At 35.4% G+C, this 22,700-nt stretch overlaps 1 protein-coding gene across 3 annotated transcripts in view; it reads right to left on the reverse strand.

Annotated features, from left to right (window-relative positions):
* The window catches only part of LOC101888784 (disintegrin and metalloproteinase domain-containing protein 10), a 315,601-nt gene that overhangs the window by 246,225 nt on the left and 46,676 nt on the right, over positions 1–22,700 (reverse strand). For all 3 annotated transcript variants that reach the window (XM_059130065.1, XM_059130064.1, XM_059130063.1), the window contains exon 3: positions 2,591–2,623. In XM_059130065.1, the coding sequence (XP_058986048.1) occupies positions 2,591–2,623 (33 nt within the window). The remainder of the gene's footprint in view (positions 1–2,590; positions 2,624–22,700) is intronic.

Consider the following 22,700-nt stretch of genomic DNA (forward strand, 5'->3'; position numbering starts at 1 on the left):
CCAAAAAACCAAGAAACGTGGATTTTTTAAAGAATATTTTTTCAAGGACCAAAAGACCAAGAAACGTGGATTTTTTAAAGAATATTTTTTCAAGGACCAAAAGACCACGAAACGTGGATTTTTTAAAGAATATTTTTTCAAGGATTCAAGAAACGTGGATTTTTTAAAGAATATTTTTTTCTAGAATCAAATAAACGTGGATTTTTTAAAGAATATTTTTTCAAGGATCCAAGAAACGTGGATTTTTTAAAGAATATTTTTTCAAGGATCCAAAAAACGTGGATTTTTTAAAGAATATTTTTTCAAGGATCCAAAAAACGTGGATTTTTTAAAGAATATTTTTTCAAGGATCCAAAAAACGTTGATTTTTTAAAGAATATTTTTTCAAGTATCCAAAAAACGTGGATTTTTTAAAGAATATTTTTTCAAGGATCCAAAAAACGTGGATTTTTTAAAGAATATTTTTTCAAGGATCCAAAAAACGTGGATTTTTTAAAGAATATTTTTTCAAGGATCCAAAAAACGTGGATTTTTTAAAGAATATTTTTTCAAGGATCCAAAAAACGTGGATTTTTTAAAGAATATTTTTTCAAGGACCACCACTCCAAGAAACGTGGATTTTTTAAAGAATATTTTTTTAAGGATCCAAGAAACGTGGATTTTTTAAAGAATATTTTTTTAAGGATCCAAGAAACGTGGATTTTTTAAAAAATATTTTTTCAAGAATCCAAGAAACGTGGATTTTTTAAAAAATATTTTTTCAAGAATCCAAGAAACGTGGATTTTTAAAAAATATTTTTTCAAGAATCCAAGAAACGTGGATTTTTTAAAAAATAGTGTTTCAAGAATCCAAGAAACGTGGATTTTTTAAAAAATATTTTTTCAAGAATCCAAGTAACGTGGATTTTTTAAAGAATATTTTTTCAAGAATCCAAGTAACGTGGATTTTTTAAAGAATATTTTTTCAAGAATCCAAGTAACGTGGATTTTTTAAAAAATATTTTTTTCAAGAATCCAAGTAACGTGGATTTTTTAAAAAATATTTTTTCAAAAATCCAAGTAACGTGGATTTTTTAAAAAATATTTTTTCAAAAATCCAAGTAACGTGGATTTTTTAAAAAATATTTTTTCAAAAATCCAAGTAACGTGGATTTTTTAAAAAATATTTTTTCAAGAATCCAAGTAACGTGGATTTTTTAAAGAATATTTTTTAAATGACCATCATTTGATGAAACGTGGATTTTTTTAAAGAATATTTTTTCAATGACCATCATTTGATGAAACGTGGATTTTTTAAAGAATATTTTTTCAATGACCATCATTTGATGAAACGTGGATTTTTTAAAGAATATTTTTTCAATGACCATCATTTGATGAAACGTGGATTTTTTAAAGAATATTTTTTTCAAGGACCAGAAGACCAAGAAATGAGGAATTTTTAAGGAATATTTTTTAAAGGACCTTCAGCTGAAAAAAACTGGATTCTTCAAAGGATATTTTTCAAGGACCATCAGTTGAAGAAACTTGGATTTTTTTAAACAATATTTTTTCAAGTACCTTCAGTTAGCGTCAGAATTTCATACCTTCCCTCGTAAGCCAGTGACACTAGGAGCATATTATAGATTGCTCTTTAGGGAAATATTTTGGGAATGGGCGAATAGTAACAGAATAGTCAATGTTTTGGAATCCTTTGAATTGTTTTTTGTGGGCTCCGGATTTTTTTTTTTTTTTTTTTCTCGATTTGTTTTCAAGTTTCGTGGATGTGCAATTCAACTCTCGGTAAAATTTAATGAAAACAACTCTTTGGGTTTTTATTTTTTCCTTTTGTTTCATTCCGTTGCGGAATCGTGGTAAAATTCAATTCTCTTGAATTTTCCATGTAACTGTGTCCTGTTTGGACTTAGGAAAGCGGTAACTAAGCGGCGTTTGGGTATTTGTTTAGTGGTTCCTCCTGGTAAACTACTGGTGGAGGAGGTCTCTTTATCTTTTTTTTTTTTTTGCCAATTGTGGATTTACATTCCGTTTGCAGGCGGCAGGGATATCATCGTTGGTTTTTGTTATTTTTTTCTTCTACAGTTTTCAAACTCTCTTTGGAGAGTTGAAACGTTTTTCCTCGCTAGGTTTTTTTACGTACTCCTCATGTTTAATATTTTGTGAATATAAGCAACCACGGCTGCCTGCCTGCCTGGGGCTCCTAATGTGCGGGAAAAGTTTGCTCCTTTTTTTCGTACAATCAACTTTTCTTCTTGGTCTTTATATTCCTTGTAGAATTTTTAGAAGAGGCGATTTGGTTTTATTTATTTCGTTTTTTTTTTTTTTTTTTTTTTTTTTTTTGTGCAAAAAATATACAAAAGTAAAATATATGTTTGTGAGGGAATTATTGCAAAGTTGTTGGAAGAAAAAAAGAGTGGTATTTCTTTTATGGAAATTTAAAGGACTCTTATGGTCTATAGTTCATAGTTTAGCCCGACTATCACGGGAAGTGAACAGTAAAGCAATGCCAGGAAACAGCAATTCACAAAAGTATGGCTGTTCCCTTCTCTTTTGGAATTCGGTGAATATTAAACGACCCGAACACACACATACATACCTCTTTCAACTCCAGAAATATCTTTTGCGTAACCTGTAACGAGAAGGAATGGAAAAAAAAGTAGATGAAAGATGAGTAAAACGGAAATAAAGTTTTATTAAAATGGATGAATTAGATATGGAGGGGGAAGATAAGGAATAGAGATAGGACCTGCGAATCTTACTTTAGGTTAAAAAAATTGAATTGAAAATCCTAAAGGGTTCCACGCTAGAGTTCTTCCTGCTTCTTGTAAAAATTCAAGCAGCAAATGACAGAATTTTGCAGAACATATATTAAAACAAGTAAAAAAAACTGTTAGTTTGGCCGGGCCGAACTTTGAATACCCTCCACCATTCGGAATGAATTTGGCAATTTTAAAAAAATAATAAAATCCGTTAAAAATTCTGTTAAAATCTTAAAAATACCGAATGTAGTTGTTATGTTAGGGTCTATACGGCGAAGTGGACCTTCCTAGGCAAATTTTGTCACAAGCCATTAAAATATTCAAATGCGAAACTTGAAAAAGAAATTCGGGGAATAATGTTAGATAAAATCATCAAAATACCGAATATAGGGAGGCTATACGAAGACGAAGACCTGCATACGCAATTTTTTTTCATAGGCTGTAGTAACCATTACGAACTTCAAATACGTAATTTGAAACAATTCCGGTGAATAATGCCGCTAAAATCATCAAAATACCGAATATCGGGAGGTGTGGTTATATGGAGGCCATACGATGGCGTGGACCTGCACAGACAATTTTCTGTCTTAGGCTGTAGCATCCATTACGAGCATCAACTACCAAATTTGAAACATTTCCGGTGAATAATGTCTCTTAAATCACCAAAATACCGAAAGTAGGGAGGTACCATTTTATGAGGGCTATATCGAAACCTGGACCTACATGGCCCATTTTCAATACCAAAAGTCCTGCAGACATAATATACATTTGAGTAAAATTTTATCAACCTACTTCATTTTGTTCGGAAGCTAATTTAATTTCCACAGACGGACGGACGGAGTTATACCCTCAACCATATGGCTATAGAAAGTATATACAGGTATATAATTTTTAATTGTTTTTTTTTTTTTTTGAATGAAAGCGAAAAATGTCGGAAATAGCATCAAATTTAAGAATAAGTTTAGATTTGTTCGAATCGGTCACCTTTGGCACGAATTATGGCCTCCAAACGGCCAATAAAACCGTCACACGCTGCCCGAATGTTCCTCTGCGGTATTTGGGCCCATTCCCGGCGAAGTGCTTACTTGAGGTGATCGACACTTTGGTATTTTTTAGTGTCAACCTTGCTTTCCAAAATAGTCAAACGGATTGGTATCCGGAACTTCTAACTCAATAAATATTTTTTCCGCTTTTTCCATTAAATATTTTTATTAAATTTCCATTAAATCCGATTAACGGCTATCTGTCGGCAGCTCATATGAGCAAAACCGATGTCAATCTGTTCTACACTTAGCCATTAAAAAAAATACAAACAACAACATGTCAAAAGAGAACACTCCACAAAACCAGGGTCATATTTGCCAGATTAAATCCACCATCAACCATAAGTGTCAAAATATGTCAACAGTGTGTAACAGAGGAAAATGAAACCACACTAAGTGTTCAAAGGTAATGGACAAAAACACACACAGAGAGTAGGGGGAGATAGATGGCTGGTTTAGAGAGCGAAATATTTTCATAGAAAAAAAATTAATTTAATTTTATAAAAACGACAATTTTTCTATGGTCCTCGAATAAGAGCGAGAGGACCTTAAATTTTCAATCCAATTTATATTGAAGCTACTTTGATTATTACGGGAGAATCAGAGCACAAAAATGCTCGCTCGAATTCAAGTAAAGAGTGAAACACGATCGAATTCGAAAGAGAGAGAGAGAGAGAGAGAGGGGGAGAGAGTACTTCGGCGAGTAAAAGAAGGAAGGATTCTCTTCGGTGGTACTTCGGTGAGTATCATAGCTCCGAAATACTCCCTCAAATTCAAGTAAAGGGTAAAACTCGCTCCATTTCGAGCGGGAGTATTACTGCGATTAAAAAAGCGAGAATTTGTCTATGCCACTCGAATTAGAACGAGTTGGCGTTCCTCGTTTCCTCCGAAATTCTCCCTCATATTCAAGAATTAAAGGGTAAAACTCGGTCCATTTCGAGCAAGTGTATTCCTTCGAGTAAAAAACGACAAATTTTGTATGGCACTCGAATACGAGCGAGTTGGTGCTGTAAAATTTATAACATTTTCTTGTATATCTCTGTGATCACTTGGATCACCCTCTTCGATTGTCAATTCTATTGTCTATCCGGCTCGACTGGAGAAATATAAAATAATGAGAAAATAATACAACCACTTCATTTGGGTGTAGATTCTATTCTCGATACGGCTCGAAGGACCAATGTAAATGAGAAAATAATCCAATCTCCCTCATCGATTGTCAATTCTATTCAATGTAAACGAGAAAAGAATCCAATCTCCCTCATCGATTGTCAATTCTATTCTCTATTCGGCTCGACTGGAGCAATGTAAAATAATGAGAAAATACAACCGCTTCACTTGGATCTCCCTCTTCGATTGTCAATTCTATTGTCTATCCGGCTCGAAGGACCAATGTAAACCGGAAAAGAATCCAATCTCCCTCATCGATTGTCAATTCTATTCTCTACCCGACCCGACTGGAGCAATGTCAAATAATGAGAAAAGAATACAATCACTTCGTTTGGATCTCCCTCTTCGATTGTCAATTCTATTGTCAATCCGGCTCGAAGGACCAATGTAAACCGGAAAAGAATCCAATCTCCCTCTTCGATTGTCAACTATATTCTCTATTCGGCTCGTAGGACCAATGTGTTTGAGAATAAAATCCAATCTCACTCTTCGATTATCAACTCTATTCGGCTCGACTGGAGCCGTTTAAAATAATACAACCACTTCGCTTGAATCTCCCTCTTCGATTGTCAATTCTATTCTCTATCCCGCTCGAAGGACCAATGTTTTTGAGAAAAGAATCCAATCTCCCTCATCGATTATCAATTCTATGCTCTATCCGGCTCGACTGGAGCAATGTAAAATAATGAGAAAAGAATACAACCACTTCATTTGGGTGTAGATTCAATTCTCGATCCGGCTCGAAGGACCAATGTAAATGAGAAAAGAATCTAATCTCCCTCATCGATTGTCAATTCTATTCCTTATTTGGCTCGACTGGAGCAATGTAAAGTGAGAACCGCTTTGCTTGGGTTTAGATTCAATTCTGATTTTATTTAAAAAAAATGTTTCTTAAGTGTTACAAAAAATAATCTAACTTAACCTAATCGCAGCCATACAATTATTCTGATCTATTCTAATATTGAATTGAGAACATTGCAGGACCGCTTGTCGTTTCATTCAAGTGGTCAAGTGGTGCGGGTGGCGAGTCATAACCTTTATTATCTCACAGATTATCGTATGCGTCATCCCACAAGATCACCGAATTGTTGTCAGGTTATATTTTATGAGCAATGAGTATTTTATGAGGTTATATTTTAGGAGTAATGTAAAATAATGAGAAAAGTATACAACCACTTCGCTTGGGTTTAGATTCAATTCTGATTGTATTTAAAAAATATGTTTCTTAAGTGCTACAAAAACTAATCTGACTTAACCTAATCGCAGCCATAAAATTATTCTTATCTATTCGAATATTGAATGGAGAACATTGCAGGACCGCTTGTCATTGTGAAATTTTAGAATATTTGTTTATGGCTGGATTTTCCCAGCGCCTCAACCGCGCTCAAAAGAATGTACAAAATATTTTGTACACTATGCAAGGACATTATTTTAAATTTTAATTGAAAATCCTTCGTGCCATGAAAACATTCCGTTTTCGAATCCTTACTCAGTGACATATTTCTCATTTGCTTAAAAGTTTTCAAGGCTACAATGGCTGGTTGGTTGGTTGACTGGCGGCTCAGTCTGCCATCTGTCAAACTGCCATTTAATTTTGGTGGAAACATTTTTGTCATTTGCTTAATTAAAAAACCGTGAACAACTATTCGCCTTTGCAAATTTTCACAGGTAACAGATAGCATTCCGAAAAATTCAAGGGAGAAGATCGGGGATGCACTTTTCATAATTGTTTTACTTCATCACTAGCTGCAGCAATGTCATTTAATAGCTCGAAAAAATGTCAATAAATTGTATTTGCCATGCCATAGCAAAAAAAAAATCGAAAAACAAACCTCCTTATCACTTTTATGTCCGACCAATTCCGGGAAGTGATAACTGACTTCTTTCCAAATGGAACAAAGTGAAAAAATATGTTTTCTTGGAAAACAGAAATTGATACATTTCACAAATGCGATCTATTTGCCAAGCAATTATTGTTTTGTCGTCTGAAAACAATTTACAAATGAATTGGAAAGGTATGCACAGGTGTGCAAATTACTCAAAGGGAGTGTATAAAAAAATTCAAAAAAAAATCTTAGATTATTGACCTCCTGATATTAAAACTATTTTAATTACTTCGAAAGCTTTCGAATCCACCTGAGCAGCTGCAGGAAAACAAATTAACGTCAAAACAATTAAATTACTAAAGAATGAATCAGCAAAGAGTCTGTGAATAATATGCACATCAGTAAAAATTGCAATTACGAAAAAACGGAGGGAGACAAGAGCAGGGACAACAAAAAAAAAGGAAAAATGACGAAAAACACAATAGTCATCCATGAAAACAGCATAGTTACCAGGAAAAACATCAGCATTTAAGGGGAGGACAAAACATTTTTTCGTCATGCTTGATTTGCCAGCTTGGGGTAGACATTTAGTTACTTTTTTTGGGTTGGTACACAAATTGCACAATTTCAGCTCACAGCCATTTCCAGTGAATAGATTGCGTATGAAAAAAACCAGTAAGGCAAAGTCAAAATTCGGACAGGGCTAAAGAGTTGCTTCGCTTGGCTGAAAATGGTGAACTGCCTAATTTAGCTTTCTCTATCTCCGATGAGAAAACATTCGTTGTCCAGCAACTTGTAAACAAACAAAATTATCGTGTTTACTTGCCAAAGAGGTCAGCTGAAAATGTGCACCTTCTGTTGGCCACCAGAACTCAAGCGCCGGCCCCGGTGATGTTGTGGGCCGCCATAACAGCCGATGGTCGCTCTCCGCTCGTATTAATCGAACGTGGCATCAGAATAAATGCCGAATATTATTGCGAAAATATTCTGGAGGGTGTATTAAAGCCTTGGGTACGCACACATTTTGGCCGCAGACCTTGGACATTACAACAGGACTTCAGCACCATCGCACTCAGCACGCGCCACCCAAGAATGGTTACAAAATAAGGTTCCTCGCTATATTTCCAGCGCACAATTGCCACCAAAATCTCTCGATACCAATCCGTTGGCCTAATGTGTCTGGAGTATTTTGAAAAACAAGGTTGGCACTAAAAAATACCAAAGTGTCGATCACCTGAGGCAAGCGCTTCGCCGAGAATGTGCCAAAATACCGCAGAGCAACTTTCGGGCAGCGTGTGAAGGTTTCATTGGCCGTTTGAACGGCATAATTCGTGCCAAAGGTGACCAATTCGAACAAAAATCTCTTTATCTCACCCTGTACAGTTCAGTACATAATAAAACGGTTCAAAAGAGATGGATGTGTAGAAAATAAGTCAAAAACGGCAACTAATAAAATGTTTACCTTAAGTGATGAGAAGTATATTTTACGGCAGATCAAAAAGGATCAATTTTTGAGTGCACCGAAGCTCGCAAAAATTGCTGAAAAGGATTTGGGAAAAGTATGTTATTGCCCTCCAATAATAAGAAATATACTGCATAAGTCGAATTACAATGGAAGAAGAGGTATCAGCAGGCGAAATCAAGAAGTAAGACTGCGATTTGCCATGAAGCACATCATATCAAAAAATATTTTCATTTTGGAAGAATGAGCTGTTCACAGACGGATAGCAAATTCAACCTTTTTGTTTCAGAAGGCAGACTTTATGTATGGAGAAAGGCAAATGAAGCGCTCCTTGCTAAAAATGTGTAGCCTATAGTGAAGCACGGTGATGGGTCAGTAATGCATAGCATTTTATTTAGGGTATTATGTATCAGACTATGTACCTTAACATTTTAAAAGAAAGATTGCAACTCTGTTAGGAAAAGTTCGGCCTTAGAGAAGATTATTATTTTCATCAAGACAATGATCCGAAACATACCCCACATCATGGGTCTTGCCAAAAAATATGAAGCCTACAGGGAAGCACGGTGGCGGGTCAGTAATAGAGTGGAGTTCATTTTCAGCCTCTGAACCTGGTGTATTGCATTTTGTTGAGGGTATTATGGATCAGACTATGTACCTTAACATTTTGAAAGAATGTTTACCGCTCTGTTAGGAAAAGTTCGGCCTTGAAGAAGATTATTATTTTTATCAAGACAATGATCCAAAACACAAGACTTATAAAGTGCGGTCATGGCTGCTATATAATTGTCCCCACATCATGGGTCCAGCCCAGAGTCCAGCCATTCACAGACGGAGAGCAAATTCAACATTTTTGTTTCAGATGGCAGACCTTATGTATGGAGAAAGGCAAATGAAGCGCTCCTTACCAAAATGCGTAGCCTACAGTGAAGCACGGTGGTGGGTCAGTAATGGTGTGGGATTCATTTTCAGCTTTTGGACCTGGTGTATTGCATTTTGTTGGGAAAATTATGGATCAGACTATGTACCTTAAAATTTTCAAAGAAAGTTTGCCACTCTGTTAGGAAAAGTTCGGCCTTGGAGAAGATTATTATTTTTATCAAGACAATGGAACACAAGACTTATAAAGTGCGGTCATGGCTGTTATATAATTGTCCCCACATCATGGATACACCAGCCCAGAGTCCAGCCATTCACAGACGGGGAGCTGAAATTCAACCTTTTTGTTTCAGATGGCAGACGTTATGTATGGAGAAAGGCAAATGAAGCGCTCCTTGCCAAAAATGTGTAGCCTACAGTGAAGCACTGTGATGGGTCAGTAATGTTGTGGGGTTCATTTTCAACCTCTGGACCTGATGTATTGCATTTTGTTGAGGGTATTATGGATCAGACTAAGTACATTAACATTTTGAAAGAAAGTTTGCCACTCCGTTAGGAAATGTTCGGCCTTGGAGAAGATTAATATTTTTATCAAGACAATGATCTGAAACACAATACATATAAAGTGCGGCCATGGCTGCTATATAATTTTCCCCACATCATGGGTCCAGCCCAGAGTCCAGCCATTCACAGACGGAGAGCAAATTCAACCTTTTCGGTTCAGATGCCAGATCTTATATATGGAGAAAGGCAAATGAGGCGCTCCTTGTCAAAAATATGAAGCACGGTGATGGGTCAATAATGGTGTGGAGCTCATTTTCAGCCTCTGAACCTGGTGTATTGCATTTTGTTGAGGCTATTATGGATCAGACTATGTACCTTAACATTTTGAAAGAATGTTTGCCACTCTGTTAGGAAAAGTTCGGCCTTGAAGAAGATTATTATTTTTATCAAGACAATGATCCGAAACATACGGCTTATAAAGTGCGGTCATGGCTGCTATATAATTGTCCCCACATCATGGGTCTTGCCTAAAATATGAAGCCTACAGTGAAGCACGGTGGCGGGTCAGTAATACTGTGGGGGTTCATTTTCAGCCTCTGAACCTGGTGTATTGCATTTTATTGAGGCTATTATAGATCAGACTATGTACCTTAACATTTTGGAAGAGAGTTTGCAACTCTGTTAGGAAAAGTTCGGCCTTGGAGAAGATTATTATTTTTATCAAGACAATGATTCGAAACACAAGACTTATAAAGTGAGGTCATGGCTGCTATATAACTGCACCCACATCATGGGTCCAGCCCAGAGTCCAGAGCATTTATGGAGCTATCTCGTTGGAAAAATCCGCCAGCATACCATATCTCGCAAAGAAAATTTGAAGAAAGCTTTGTTGGAAGAATGGCAAAAAATTGAACCTACTATAAATTACTATTTAAATAATAACGCCTTCAATAATTATTTGGGTTAGCATTTTCTTTTTATCAAAACTGCCCATAATTATGTGTCTTTTAGGAGTTATCTCCTGGGGTAATAATTATATTTTTCAGTCCAATTTTTATAGCAAAATTACAAAAAAAAAACGCTTATGACAATAAACATGTTCTCATTGTCAGAGCAATCACTTGAAAGCGTAAAAATTTCGAATGAGTTTGCCAATAAGAATGGACAATTCCCAGAATTCCATTCATGACGTGTATTCTGTCATTTTTTTTTTTCTCACATTAGCTGCGGACAATGAAAGCAGCCATTCGAAAGCAGACCAAGTATGCCATCTGATAAATTAGTCACAGTGGAGGCATTAAAATTTTTAAACTTCCCCAAAAGAGGTGTTAATTGAAAAGAGAAATAAAAAAAGTGATAAAGGGGTTTTATTGTTTAAAAAAATTCACAAAAAACTTGTCTCCAATGATTCGGAGAATTTTTTTAAAGGGTATTGAGGTACTTATTTCTCCCCTCAAAAAAAATGTTTCAGTCACAATAAATTTTAATCAATTTGCCCGAAGTTATTCGAAATGTCCACAAACTGTCAAAACTTATTTTCCAAGTAATTCATATTTTGCCCAAATAGAGTTCAATTCGTGGGTGGCGGTGGTGGCTTTGGTAAAAATAAATGTCTAGCCGATTTTTTTTAATATTACCATCAACAAAATCCATAATAAATTGTGGGCGGCGGGGTTGCGAAACTAAATGTTCTTAATTGTAATTGATGTTGTTTGGACGTCTTAAGCGAGGGCAGTCATTGCCTGGCTGGCTGGCGTCGACTTTTCTTGGGGTTTTTCTTTCGAAAAATTTTGTCCCATGTCCTTGTCTTGCCTTTCTCTCGAGGAATCTACTTCATCTGCTTTGGGGTATTACTTAGTTAAAATAAATATTATTTGTTCTCCACTTTTGTTTGTCTACTACTTTTTTTTCTCCCTCTCCTTCTTTCTTTCTTCTTTTATACAATTATGTCTCATTGAATTTCTTGTAAATGCTCTCTGCTGCATTATGCGTCTTGTGGCCCCTGAAGAAGAAAAAAATAAAAAGCTTATTGGGTTTCTGCTTTGTTGCTTAAGTGGAAAAACTATAGCATGGATGAAAATCCTCGAATGGCAGCCAGACAGTGCAGCCGAATGTTTGACAGAAGCACCAGAGAGTCTTCCATAATAATTTGCTTTTCTTTGTTTGTTTATTCTGGAGTTGGTGAAACAACAGCGCAAAAAAGGAACTACGAAGAATGGAAGAATAAATATGCAATGCCACTGTATGAAGGGAATGAGATCCGTTAAATACAGCAGTAAAACTTTTTAATTTATAATTCGCGGAGTTACCGTAAGGACTAGTGAAAGAAGGCACAGTGTTTAAAATGTCTTCACAAAATTTGCAGGAAAAAGGAGACCTCATTTGTTGTAAAAAAATTCCCACAAAAAGGTAATACCTTCTTTACAAAATTTTCAAAGAAAAAAGCAACGTTTGCTCTTCAAAATCTCCCGAGAAGTGGAGAAAGAGAACCAGGAGAAGAGAGGAAAGAAGACCAAGTTTGCTCCCCAGACAAGTGTAATGTTGCCAATACTCAACTCCCCATGAGGAGGAGCTAGCTTTGTATTGTCAATTGTCTGCCAAATTTCCTGAAAAGAGCACCACATTCGCATCCTAAAAAGTCCTTAAAAGAAGGCTCCCAAAAGAGAAGGATTAAATTTCGTTAAAAAAATGGGTTAGAAAGATAACCAAATTCACTCTATAAAACTCTGGGTAAGAAGAGAATCCGAACTCTACCAAAATCTTTATGGAGAGGACAGGATTTTCTCTACAAATTTTTCTAAGAGCAGAATATTTGCTATATAAAAATTGATTTTGAAATTTATAACATTTGTAAATTGAGTACCAAAAATGTACTATGAAAAGAGACCACGCTCATGGTACAGTTCCCAAGAAAAATGTAATGCCTTCTTTACAAAATATAAAAAAAATGCAGCGTTTGCCCTAAAAAATCTCCCGAGAAGTAGAGAAAGAGAACCAGGAAAAGTGAGGAAGAGATGAGAGGAAAAAGGACTAAATTTTCTCCCCAGACAAGGATGAGGAGGAGCTAGTTTTTCACAAAATTGTCTACCAACATTTCCTGAAAAGAGGACTACATTGGCTCCCTTAAACGTCCATCAAAGAAGGACATTTTTTATGAGAAAGGATTGTTGCTTCTACACAATTCACTTGGTATAAAGTTAACTTTCCCTAGATGAGGAGGATTTTCGTTAAAAAATGGGTTAAAAAGAGAACCAAATTTGCTCTTTAAAACTGGGTAGGAAGGGAGTCCGATCTCTACCAAAATCTTTATGGAGAGGACAGGGGTTTCTCTACAAAATTTTTTAAGAGGAGAATATTTGTTATACAAAAATTGCCACATTTTGCCGATTCATTTTCTGAAACAAATTTGATCCACCGATTTTCCTGAAAAGAGAACCACATTCGCTCTATACAATTCCTCATAATAAGGGCTCCATGTGGTTTACAAAATTCGCTAGAAAGGGTACTGTATTTGCTCCACAAAATGACCCGGTGTTCTTCACACAATTATCAGTGAGAAGGACGACCAAGTTTGATTTACAAAAGTGGGTATGGAGACCGTCAAAATTCTCTGTAACGAGACCGGCGGATGCTACACAAAATTTATATTGGAAGTCCTAGGTTTACTCTATAAAAAGGACTAACTTTTCCGATGAGAAGACCCACATTTCCCTACACAAAATTGTTTTTGAAGAGGACAACATTTGCCCTACAATTAAGAGAAGACGGTTTGCTCTACAAGATTGGCTAGGGACATTTGCTCAATCAAATGTCTCAAGAAGAGGACAAGCTATACTCCACAATATTAGCTAGGAGTTGGACAACGTTTTGTGCGAGGCTGGACAAGATTGTTTCACAAGAGCAGAACAAATTTTGATCTACAAATTCCTTCCACTTTTGCTTCATTAAATTGTCTAGGAAGAGGATCAAGTTGGTTCCACAAAATTGGCAAACAAGAAGATTAAGTCTGTTCAAGAAAATGTGAATAAAACTACTCATACTCTAGGAAATTGATAAAATGGAAGACAAAATGTCCCATGAAAAGAACTTTGTGTGCTCTACAAATCTACCAGGAAGAGGACAACTTTTTGCTCTACAAAATTGACTATAAAAAAAATATAAAGTTTTATGGAACTTCTGAGAAAGAATACCCTTTTGGATCACAACATTGATTCTAAAGAGGAATAAGATTGCTCTACAAAAATTTGTATGAAGAAAACCATACTTGGTCTACGAAAATTCAATGGAACGAAAAATTGTTCTACAAAAACCTCTATAGACAGGACAGAATTTTCTGTACGAATTGCGGATATGCTTGTATACTACGGCACAATTTTCTCTGTAAAGACATCGTTTACTTGTCAAAATTGCCTGAGTTTTCTCCACAGGAATTGTTTAGAAGGACCACTATTGCTTGACACTTTTGCTCTTCTAAGAGGAGAGCCATGTTTCCTCTGCAAAATTGCCGGTAAAAGGAACTCTTAAGCTGCTGCACAAAACTGCTCTTAGGAGAGAGAAATTTTACTTCACAGAATTTTCCTATGAGAATATATAAAGACCGCGCTTTTTAACAATATTTCGTATGCGTGGACCATGAAAACGTATAAAAAAGACTGACACAAAACTCCTACCAAAGACTACGTTTCAACTGCAAAAATGTCTAGGGAACTATGTTTGCTCTACAATATTTCCTTTAAAAAGGACTGAGAAGAGGACGAAGTTTTCTTCACAAAACTGTTCTAAGAGAACATATAAAGAAGACTAAGCTTCTTTAAAAAAGAGAGACTGCGTTTGACCGGCAACAATGTCTAAGGGTCCATGTTTGCTCTACAAAATAACCTATAAAAAGGACCTCGTTAGTTCTACGAAATTGCCTCAGAAGAGGACCAAGTTTGTTTCACAAAGCAATTTTAAGAGAACATATAAAGAAGACCGCCTTTCTTTATAAAACTTTTTATGAGAGGACCAAATTAGCTTTACAAACTAAAAAGGGGACTTTCTTTGCTCTACAAAAATTTTCGTAAACGGAAATCCGATTGTAGCACAAAATTGGCTGAAAACAGGGCCACGTTTGCTCTATCAAACATCCTTAATACCACGAAAATTTGACAATTGTAGAATAACTACGACGTCAGTTCTACAAAACTCGTTAGAATGAAGGCTTTGTGTGTCCTAAAAAAATCCTATTAGATAACCTAGTTTGTCTTACAAAAACTCTATAAACTCATGTTTACTCCATTACCTGCAAAAGATGGCTACTTTGCGACACTGAAATTCCTGCGAAGCTGACCAAGATAAGTCTAAAAAATTGACCGAAATAATACGACGTCCGCTCTACAAAATCCAATAGAAAAAGGGCTACATTAGTTCAAAAAATTTCCTATAGGAGGACCTAGTTTACAGTTCACGTTTGTCCTAAAAAAAACTTTATAAATGGGACCCTGTTTTCTCCATTACCTGTATAAAAATATATATGAAAATGACCACGTTTGTAAATCGGATCTGGATTACTCTTTAAAATTGAGTATAATAACAATAATAAAAAATTTCTATAAGAGGATGAATTTTTCATTCAGGTTCGTCACCATGTCTACCCTTTAGGTTGAGGCTAGTAAAAATTTACACTTGTCCAGAAATTTCCTTATAATGGGTACCGTTTCTACCCTTCACTTTTATTTTAGAAAAATCCAGTAAAGGGAGAAAAGTTTGTCCTTCACCTTTCTTCTTAAAAAACTTCGTACAAAAACCCCCTAAAAATTCTCTATGTGGAGAGCCAAATATGGTCCATAAAATTCTCTAGGAAAATCGCCACAATTTTCTCAGAATTTTCTATAAAGAAGCTCATATCTTCTCTAAAAATGTCATATGAAGTGACCTACGCTTGTCCTACCAAATTCTCCATATATCTTTCACGTTGCCTATTCAAAAATTCCATTATAAAGGATTTCCCCCTTAAAAAAGTCCTCCAAAAAATTATTTCCAATTCAATTAACATTAGGAACCTTCATGTCCTATGAAGAGTTCCTAGCTTGGCCAACAATATTCTCCCTTATGAGTATCTCATTTTCTCTACAAAAATTCCTATAAAAGGACATCCTCCTAAAAATTTTTCCAAGAAAAAATTATTCATTTTCAATACAATTTACATTAAGAATCTTCCATATTCTTTTCCACAGTCCACACGTTTACTTCCTTGTCATTAGCCGGTTGCTGGCTCAATTTTTTCTCCTGCCTTTCTGCTGTGATATTCGGCAGCTTTCTTAGCCTGTATTTTTTCTTTATTTTTTTAATTTTTGTAAATTTACTTTTCCCAAGGAAATTCCTTCTTTTCATCTTTTAAATTGCAGTAATTTGTAGCTGTTTTGTTTATTTCTTACACATTCTTTCATTAGTCATAATCATAAGAATAATATGTCTCCGTAACTGTATTGTTGTTGTTTGCAGGATATTTGTGTCCATTCTTTCTACTTCCCATTTCCACGTCAATTAGCATGATTTTTCCCTTGCAGGAAATTTGCCGTGGCTTTTACTTAAAAATATGGTCTTCTCGGCAAAGACGAACATCATCATTATGAAAGTTTTTTTTTCGTTTTTGGACAAGGTAAACAGAGGATGTGATATGGTGAGGATTTACTGGAAGATGAAGGAGAAGGATGGCGGCGTAGGTTTTGTGTGTGTTTCTTCGTCCTTTGCTTGAGATTGTTAAAGACACTTAAATACATTTCCTTAATAAATGAAAAGAAAAATTTGAGGAATTGATGAGGATGTTAAAAAATTTTTGAAGATAAAATCAAGTCATTGCGAAATTTGTAACAACAGTACTGCCTCCGTGAGCTGGGGTCAACTCGTGGCAGCCAATGTTATGTCGCAGAAATTTATTTCAATCAGTGACCAGAGTAAAAAAGACACAAATGCCATGGCTGGGGATCAGGTAGGTTTTATTGGGGTTCTATTAGGTTGTGGTTTTAGGCTAGTATTCAAAGTGGAATGTTCTGGATCCTCCTTGGAAGGAACTCGCCAAACTGTTAGCGGTGTTTCCTGCAGCTCGTCAGAGGGAAACATTTGTGACAGTGAGAACACACATCGTCGAAATCACTAGCAGCTTTAGGACGTCATAATGTGAATATCCTTTCCGATTACGCCACCCTTGGGAGCTGTATAAAGCGGCCGAAACACATTTCGGGGCAAAATAATACATGGTCGGGAATATGAGTGCCGAACGAAGTATGTTTGCCGGAATATAAGTAGTCTTCGAATCACACTTATATGAATCAGCCAAACTCGGGATATAAGAAACACACTTATACGAAATATTTGACTCGAAATAAATTAAGCGTACGAAACACACTGATACGAAATATTTGACTCAGAATATTTAGCGTATGAAAAACACTTATACGAAATATTTGACTCGAAATAAAAGTGGCGTACGAAACACACTGATACGAAACATTTGACTTGGAATATAAGTGGCGCACGAAACACACTGATACGAAATATTTGACTCGAAATATAAGTGGCGTTCGAAACATACTGATACGAAATACTTGACTCGAAATAAAAGAGGCGTACGAAACACACTGATACGAAATACTTGACTCGAAATAAAAGTGGCGTACGAAACACACTGATACGAAATATTTGACTCGGAATATATGTAGCGTATGAAAAACACTTATACGAAATATTTGACTCGGAATATAAGTGGCGCACGAAACACAATGATACGAAATATTTGACTCGGAATATAAGTGGCGTACGAAACACACTGATACGAAATATTTGACTTGGAATATAAGTGGCGCACGAAACACACTGATACGAAATATTTGACTCGGAATATAAGTGCGTACGAAACACACTGATATAAAATATTTGACTCGGAATATAAGTGGCGTTCGAAATACTTGACTCGAAATAAAAGTGGCGTACGAAACACATTGATACGAAATACTTGACTCGAAATAAAAGAAGCGTACGAAATACACTGATACGAAATATTTGACTCGGAATATAAGTGGCGTGCGAAACAAACTTATACGAAATACTTCACTTCTGAGTACTTTAAACCCTGGAAGAGTATTGCCTCCATATAACGGTACCTCCCAATATTCAATATTTTTACGATTTTAGGGACATTATTCACCGGAATTATTTCAAATTTCGTATGTAGAGTTCGCAATGGGTACTACAGCCTCTGACAAAGAATTGCGTATAAATGCCCAAATTGTGTATGCTGGCCCACGTCTTGGTATAGGTCCCATGTATCAGTACCTCTCCATATTCGGTATTTTGACGATTTTTAATAAAATATTCACCGAAAGGCCCAGGTCTCGCATAGGCCCCATATATCAGTACCACCCCCGATATTCGGTATTTTGTTAATTTTAAGAACATTTTTTGACAAAAGTTACCTATGAAGGTCCACGTCTTCGTACAGGCCACAATATTATGGCTATATTCGCTTTATTTAAGATTTTAACAGAGTTTTTAAAGGATTTTTTTTTTGAAATTGTCAAATTCGTTCCAAATGGTCGAGGGTATTCCAATATAGGCCCGGCCGAACTTATTCTTTTATTACTTGTTTGAAGAATATTTTTCTCAAAGAGCTATCTGAGCCACACGATGTATGATGATGAATTATTGGCGAACTATCCAAGTAAATATTTTAAATTTTTTGTAAGGACTGTTCAGGGCGTAATCTTAATTTCATTTGCAAGGTCTTGCAGTTCAGTAGGTGTCCATAAAATATTTTGTGTATTTCTAGAAAATATTATGTTCATGTCTAGAGAATATTTTTAATGGACTATCAGAATCATGATTTTGAATTTTTCTCATCTAAAATTTTCAAGAACTAAGACAGTTTTAATTGCAAAAATTTTAAAGACTATTATAAGGAAATGCAGTTCTAATTTCAACATTTGAAGGACTTTCAATGGTCTTTGAAATTCCTGAAATAATTAACTGTTGAGTTTTAAAGAATATTTTTCAAAGGACTTTTGTAGCCATGATGTATGAAATTCTAATTCGGACCTCAGTACCTGAAGGAATTTTCAGAGACATTATTTATGCATTTCTTGAGAATATTTTTTGAAGGATTCTCAAAGCTTTTACCTCGTTTTTTTGGATCTAACTTACAAATTCGGACATCAATACCTGAAGGAATTTTTGGAGACATTATCTTGGATTTCTTGCGAGTAATTTTTGAAGGATCCTCAAAGCTTTTACCTCATTTTTTGGCTCTGACTTACAAATAATTCCCATTACCTACCACTCCTTCATTCGAGAAAACATATTTTATATGATAGGATCGGTGCATTTTTGGTAAAAATCTTCTTTGAAATTTCTACAAAAATGAAATTCTGACCTCAATATCTAACGGGCTTGAACAGACATTACCCTGGATTTCTTGAGAATATTTTTTAAGAAGTCTCGAACTTTTATCCTGTTTTCATGACTATTTAATAATTTAAAAAAATTCATTCTGACTACAAAATAACCTGCCTCCCATTACCTTCCATTCCTTCATTCGAGAAATCATATTTTCATTTTCAATTATCCACAAAAAAAATTCCAAATGTCTCATGTTGTAACTCCACAATTTGTTGTTGACAGATTTATGGTCTCTGCCAATGAGCTTTTTTTTTTCTTCGAAATTAGTTACGAGTAGAGCGTAAAATAAACTCTAAACAATGTAACACGAAAATTTCAACATGTTACGCTGCATGCGCCAAGTGAATTAGTAAATGTCAAAAAATTTCAAGCTGTTGGATTTCATTAAATTTTGTAAAACTCCGAAAAAGAAGCAAAACAAAAAAAGTTACGAAGAATAATACATAAACATTTTATGACATATGTACGATTGGGAAATTTAAAAAAAAAAAGGCGAGGGAGCTTTCATTTTCCTTGGAGAGAATGGGGAGAATCGGAGAAAGAAATGAGTGGAAAAAAATGAAGAGAAGGGCAAGTTAAAAATTATCAGTCGGTTGTGCCGACAGACGTATACCCTCAGTCAATGTTCGATTATTTGAATATATTTCGACTTTTGTTATGATTATTCAAATTGTTGACCCTCTATGGAATAGGTTCCGAAAGAATGGGCCAATATTGTCCATTTCGCATATGACCTCAAAAAATATGATATAAATATTGTGAGGTGCCAGGTTTGGACTATATTGGTCACTTCCTTCACTTTATAAGAGATAATTTTTAGAAATGTTTAAATGTACCTGAGGTATCAGATATGGTCGACCGAAGTATTCCATTTTCATACTTCATTTAATACAGATAAAAATATTGGCATGGACAAAGCTACAAGAAAATCGAACATTTATATAAATTCCATATTCATCCCAGATTTCTGGTTGAGGGAGTCGTAAAAAATTGCAGACTTGTTTCGTAAGTTATGACAGATGAAAGTATTGAAAATTGTGACCCTTTGTGGGTGAGGTACCAGCAGGGGTTCCCAGATATATATCATGTTCACAACAGATCTGGTGTTGGCAAAAATGTTTGTATGTGTGAAATTTGGAGAGAGTTTGATACTTATTTCCGATTTTATTCGCGTTTTATTTATTCAAAATTTTGAAACCTTTGTGGGGTAGGTACCAAAAGGAATGAATCCAACTTTGCCATCGTTATAACAGATCTTGTGTTGATGGAAATATTGAGATGTACCAAGTCTGAATGGAATCGGATGTTAATTTCGTGTTTTATGAGCTTCATGAATATTCAAAATTTGGACTCTTTGTGGGAGAAGTACCAGAAGGAGTGGACCGACACATTCCATCTTCCCACCAGACCTTGAGCTAATAAAAATATTTTTATGTGTGTAATTTGAACAAAATCGGATGCATTTTTCGGATTTTATGATCGTTTTGGTTATTCAAAACTTTGACCCTTTGTGGGGGAGATACCAGAAGGAATTTTCCGATCTCTACCATCTCTACAACAGATCTTGTGTTGATGGAAATATTGAGATGTACCAAGTCTGATTGGAATCGGATGTTAATTTCTCGTTGAAGAGCTTGAGGGTTACTCAAAATGTTGACGCTTTGTAGGAGGAGGTACCAGAAGGAGTGGACCGATATATCCCATCTTCACACCGGACCTTGGACTAATAAAAATATTGTGATGTGTGTTATTTGAAGAAAGTCAGATGCTTATTTTGGATTTTATGACCGTTTTGGTTATTCAAAACATTGACCTTCTGTGGGAGAGGGACCAGAAAAATAGTCCGATCTCTAACATCTTAGTAACAGATTTTGTGTTGATGGAAATATAGGGATATTCCAAGCCTGAATGCAATCGTGTTTTATGAGCTTCATGGATACACGAAATATTGACCCTTTATGGGGGAGGTACCAGAACGAGTGGACCGACACATCCCATCTTCACAGCAGATCTCCTGTTAGTAGAAATAATGGGATTGAAAACAATCGGACAACACTTACATCAAATTTTATAAAAGTTATAATTATTCTAAATGTTCACCATTTGTGGGTCAGGTACTTGATTAAGTAGGCCTATATTGTCCATTTTCGCACCTGTCATAGCACTGATGGAAATATTAGTGTAACTGAGAATAGAGTCCAATCTCCCTCTTCGATTGTCAAATCTATTCTTTATTCGTATCCTGCTCGGAGAATCAATGTTTTTAATAACCAGAATAGAATACAATCTTCCTCTTCGATTGTCAACTCTATTCCGTTTTCGGCTCGACTGGAGCAATGTAGATTGAGAAAAGAAACACGACCGCTTCATTAGAGTGCTATTTCAATTCTGGATCCTGCTTGAAGGATCAATGTTATTGAGAATAGAAAACCAACCGACTGATTTGGTTGTTGATTCAATTCTGATTTTATGTCAAAAATATGTTTCTTAAGTTCTACAAAAAGTAATCTAACTTAACCTAATCGCAGCCACAAAATTATTCTTATCTATAATTTTAGAATATTTATTGTTTATTGTTAGATTTTCCCAGCGCCTCAACCGCACTCAAAAGTATGTACAAAGTATTTTGTACAATCAGGATATACAAAGTTGAAGCAAAATCGGATTATCGTTTCTCTTTCTGTGCAGAAAGTATTTTTTTTTTTTTTTTTTTTTGAAATTTCGACCTTTTGTAGGAGATGTACCAGAAGGAATGAGCCGATATTGTCCATCTCCGATCTCCATCTAAACTTAACAATAATATTACGATGTACCGAGTTTGGATCAATTCGATACTCCCTTCGAGACTCATCGTTTGCACCAGACAGACAGACAGACAGACGGACGGGGGGACATCATTAAATGGACTTCAAATATCCTGAAACGGATTTGGTCCAAAGAGACCTGGATCTAAAATCGCTATTTGGATTAGGTACATTTTGCCCGAATCATATGATACATACTTTATCTAGTCATGTGGCTGATGGTATAAAAAGTAATATTCAACATTTTCAATCCAATATATATTCTGGTATCCTTTTTGATATCCTTGAGAGTTTTGTCACTTCACTGAATATCCTTCGATCTTATCAAAAAAAAAAAAAAACTGTATTGTCGACATTTTAAAAATACAGGATGCCCATTGTGTGTATATCTGTGTAGGATGTAAAGATATTCCCTTCTGGCCTCATCTCCCAAATACACTAGAGCCTCGACTTATGTTGTCCCTATTAGCATCGCAAAAAGTATAGGTAGCCTTTTAAAAACTATTAAAAATACAATTTAGGCTTTGTTTTGAATATATTTTGTCAAATGAATTAAACCTCATTGCGTTTTGTCAGAATTCTTTGATCCCAGTAAACGACGCAAGTCGAGGCTCTAGTGTACTTATTTTTCAAATTTATTCACATCCTAGATGAACTTAGAATCCAAATGTAATAAGTGTTGATCATTGTGTGGGAAGTAAATATTGTCCTCTCTTGTCTCATCACCCAAATACACTAGGGCCTCGTCTTGCATTTTGTGGATTTGCATAGCTTAGATTTACATACCTTTTTAAAAACTTATAAAAATACTCAATTTTTAATTTAGT

This window comes from Musca domestica, unplaced genomic scaffold, assembly GCF_030504385.1.
Source record: "Musca domestica strain aabys unplaced genomic scaffold, Musca_domestica.polishedcontigs.V.1.1 7, whole genome shotgun sequence".
Classification (NCBI taxonomy): Eukaryota; Metazoa; Arthropoda; class Insecta; order Diptera; family Muscidae; genus Musca; species Musca domestica.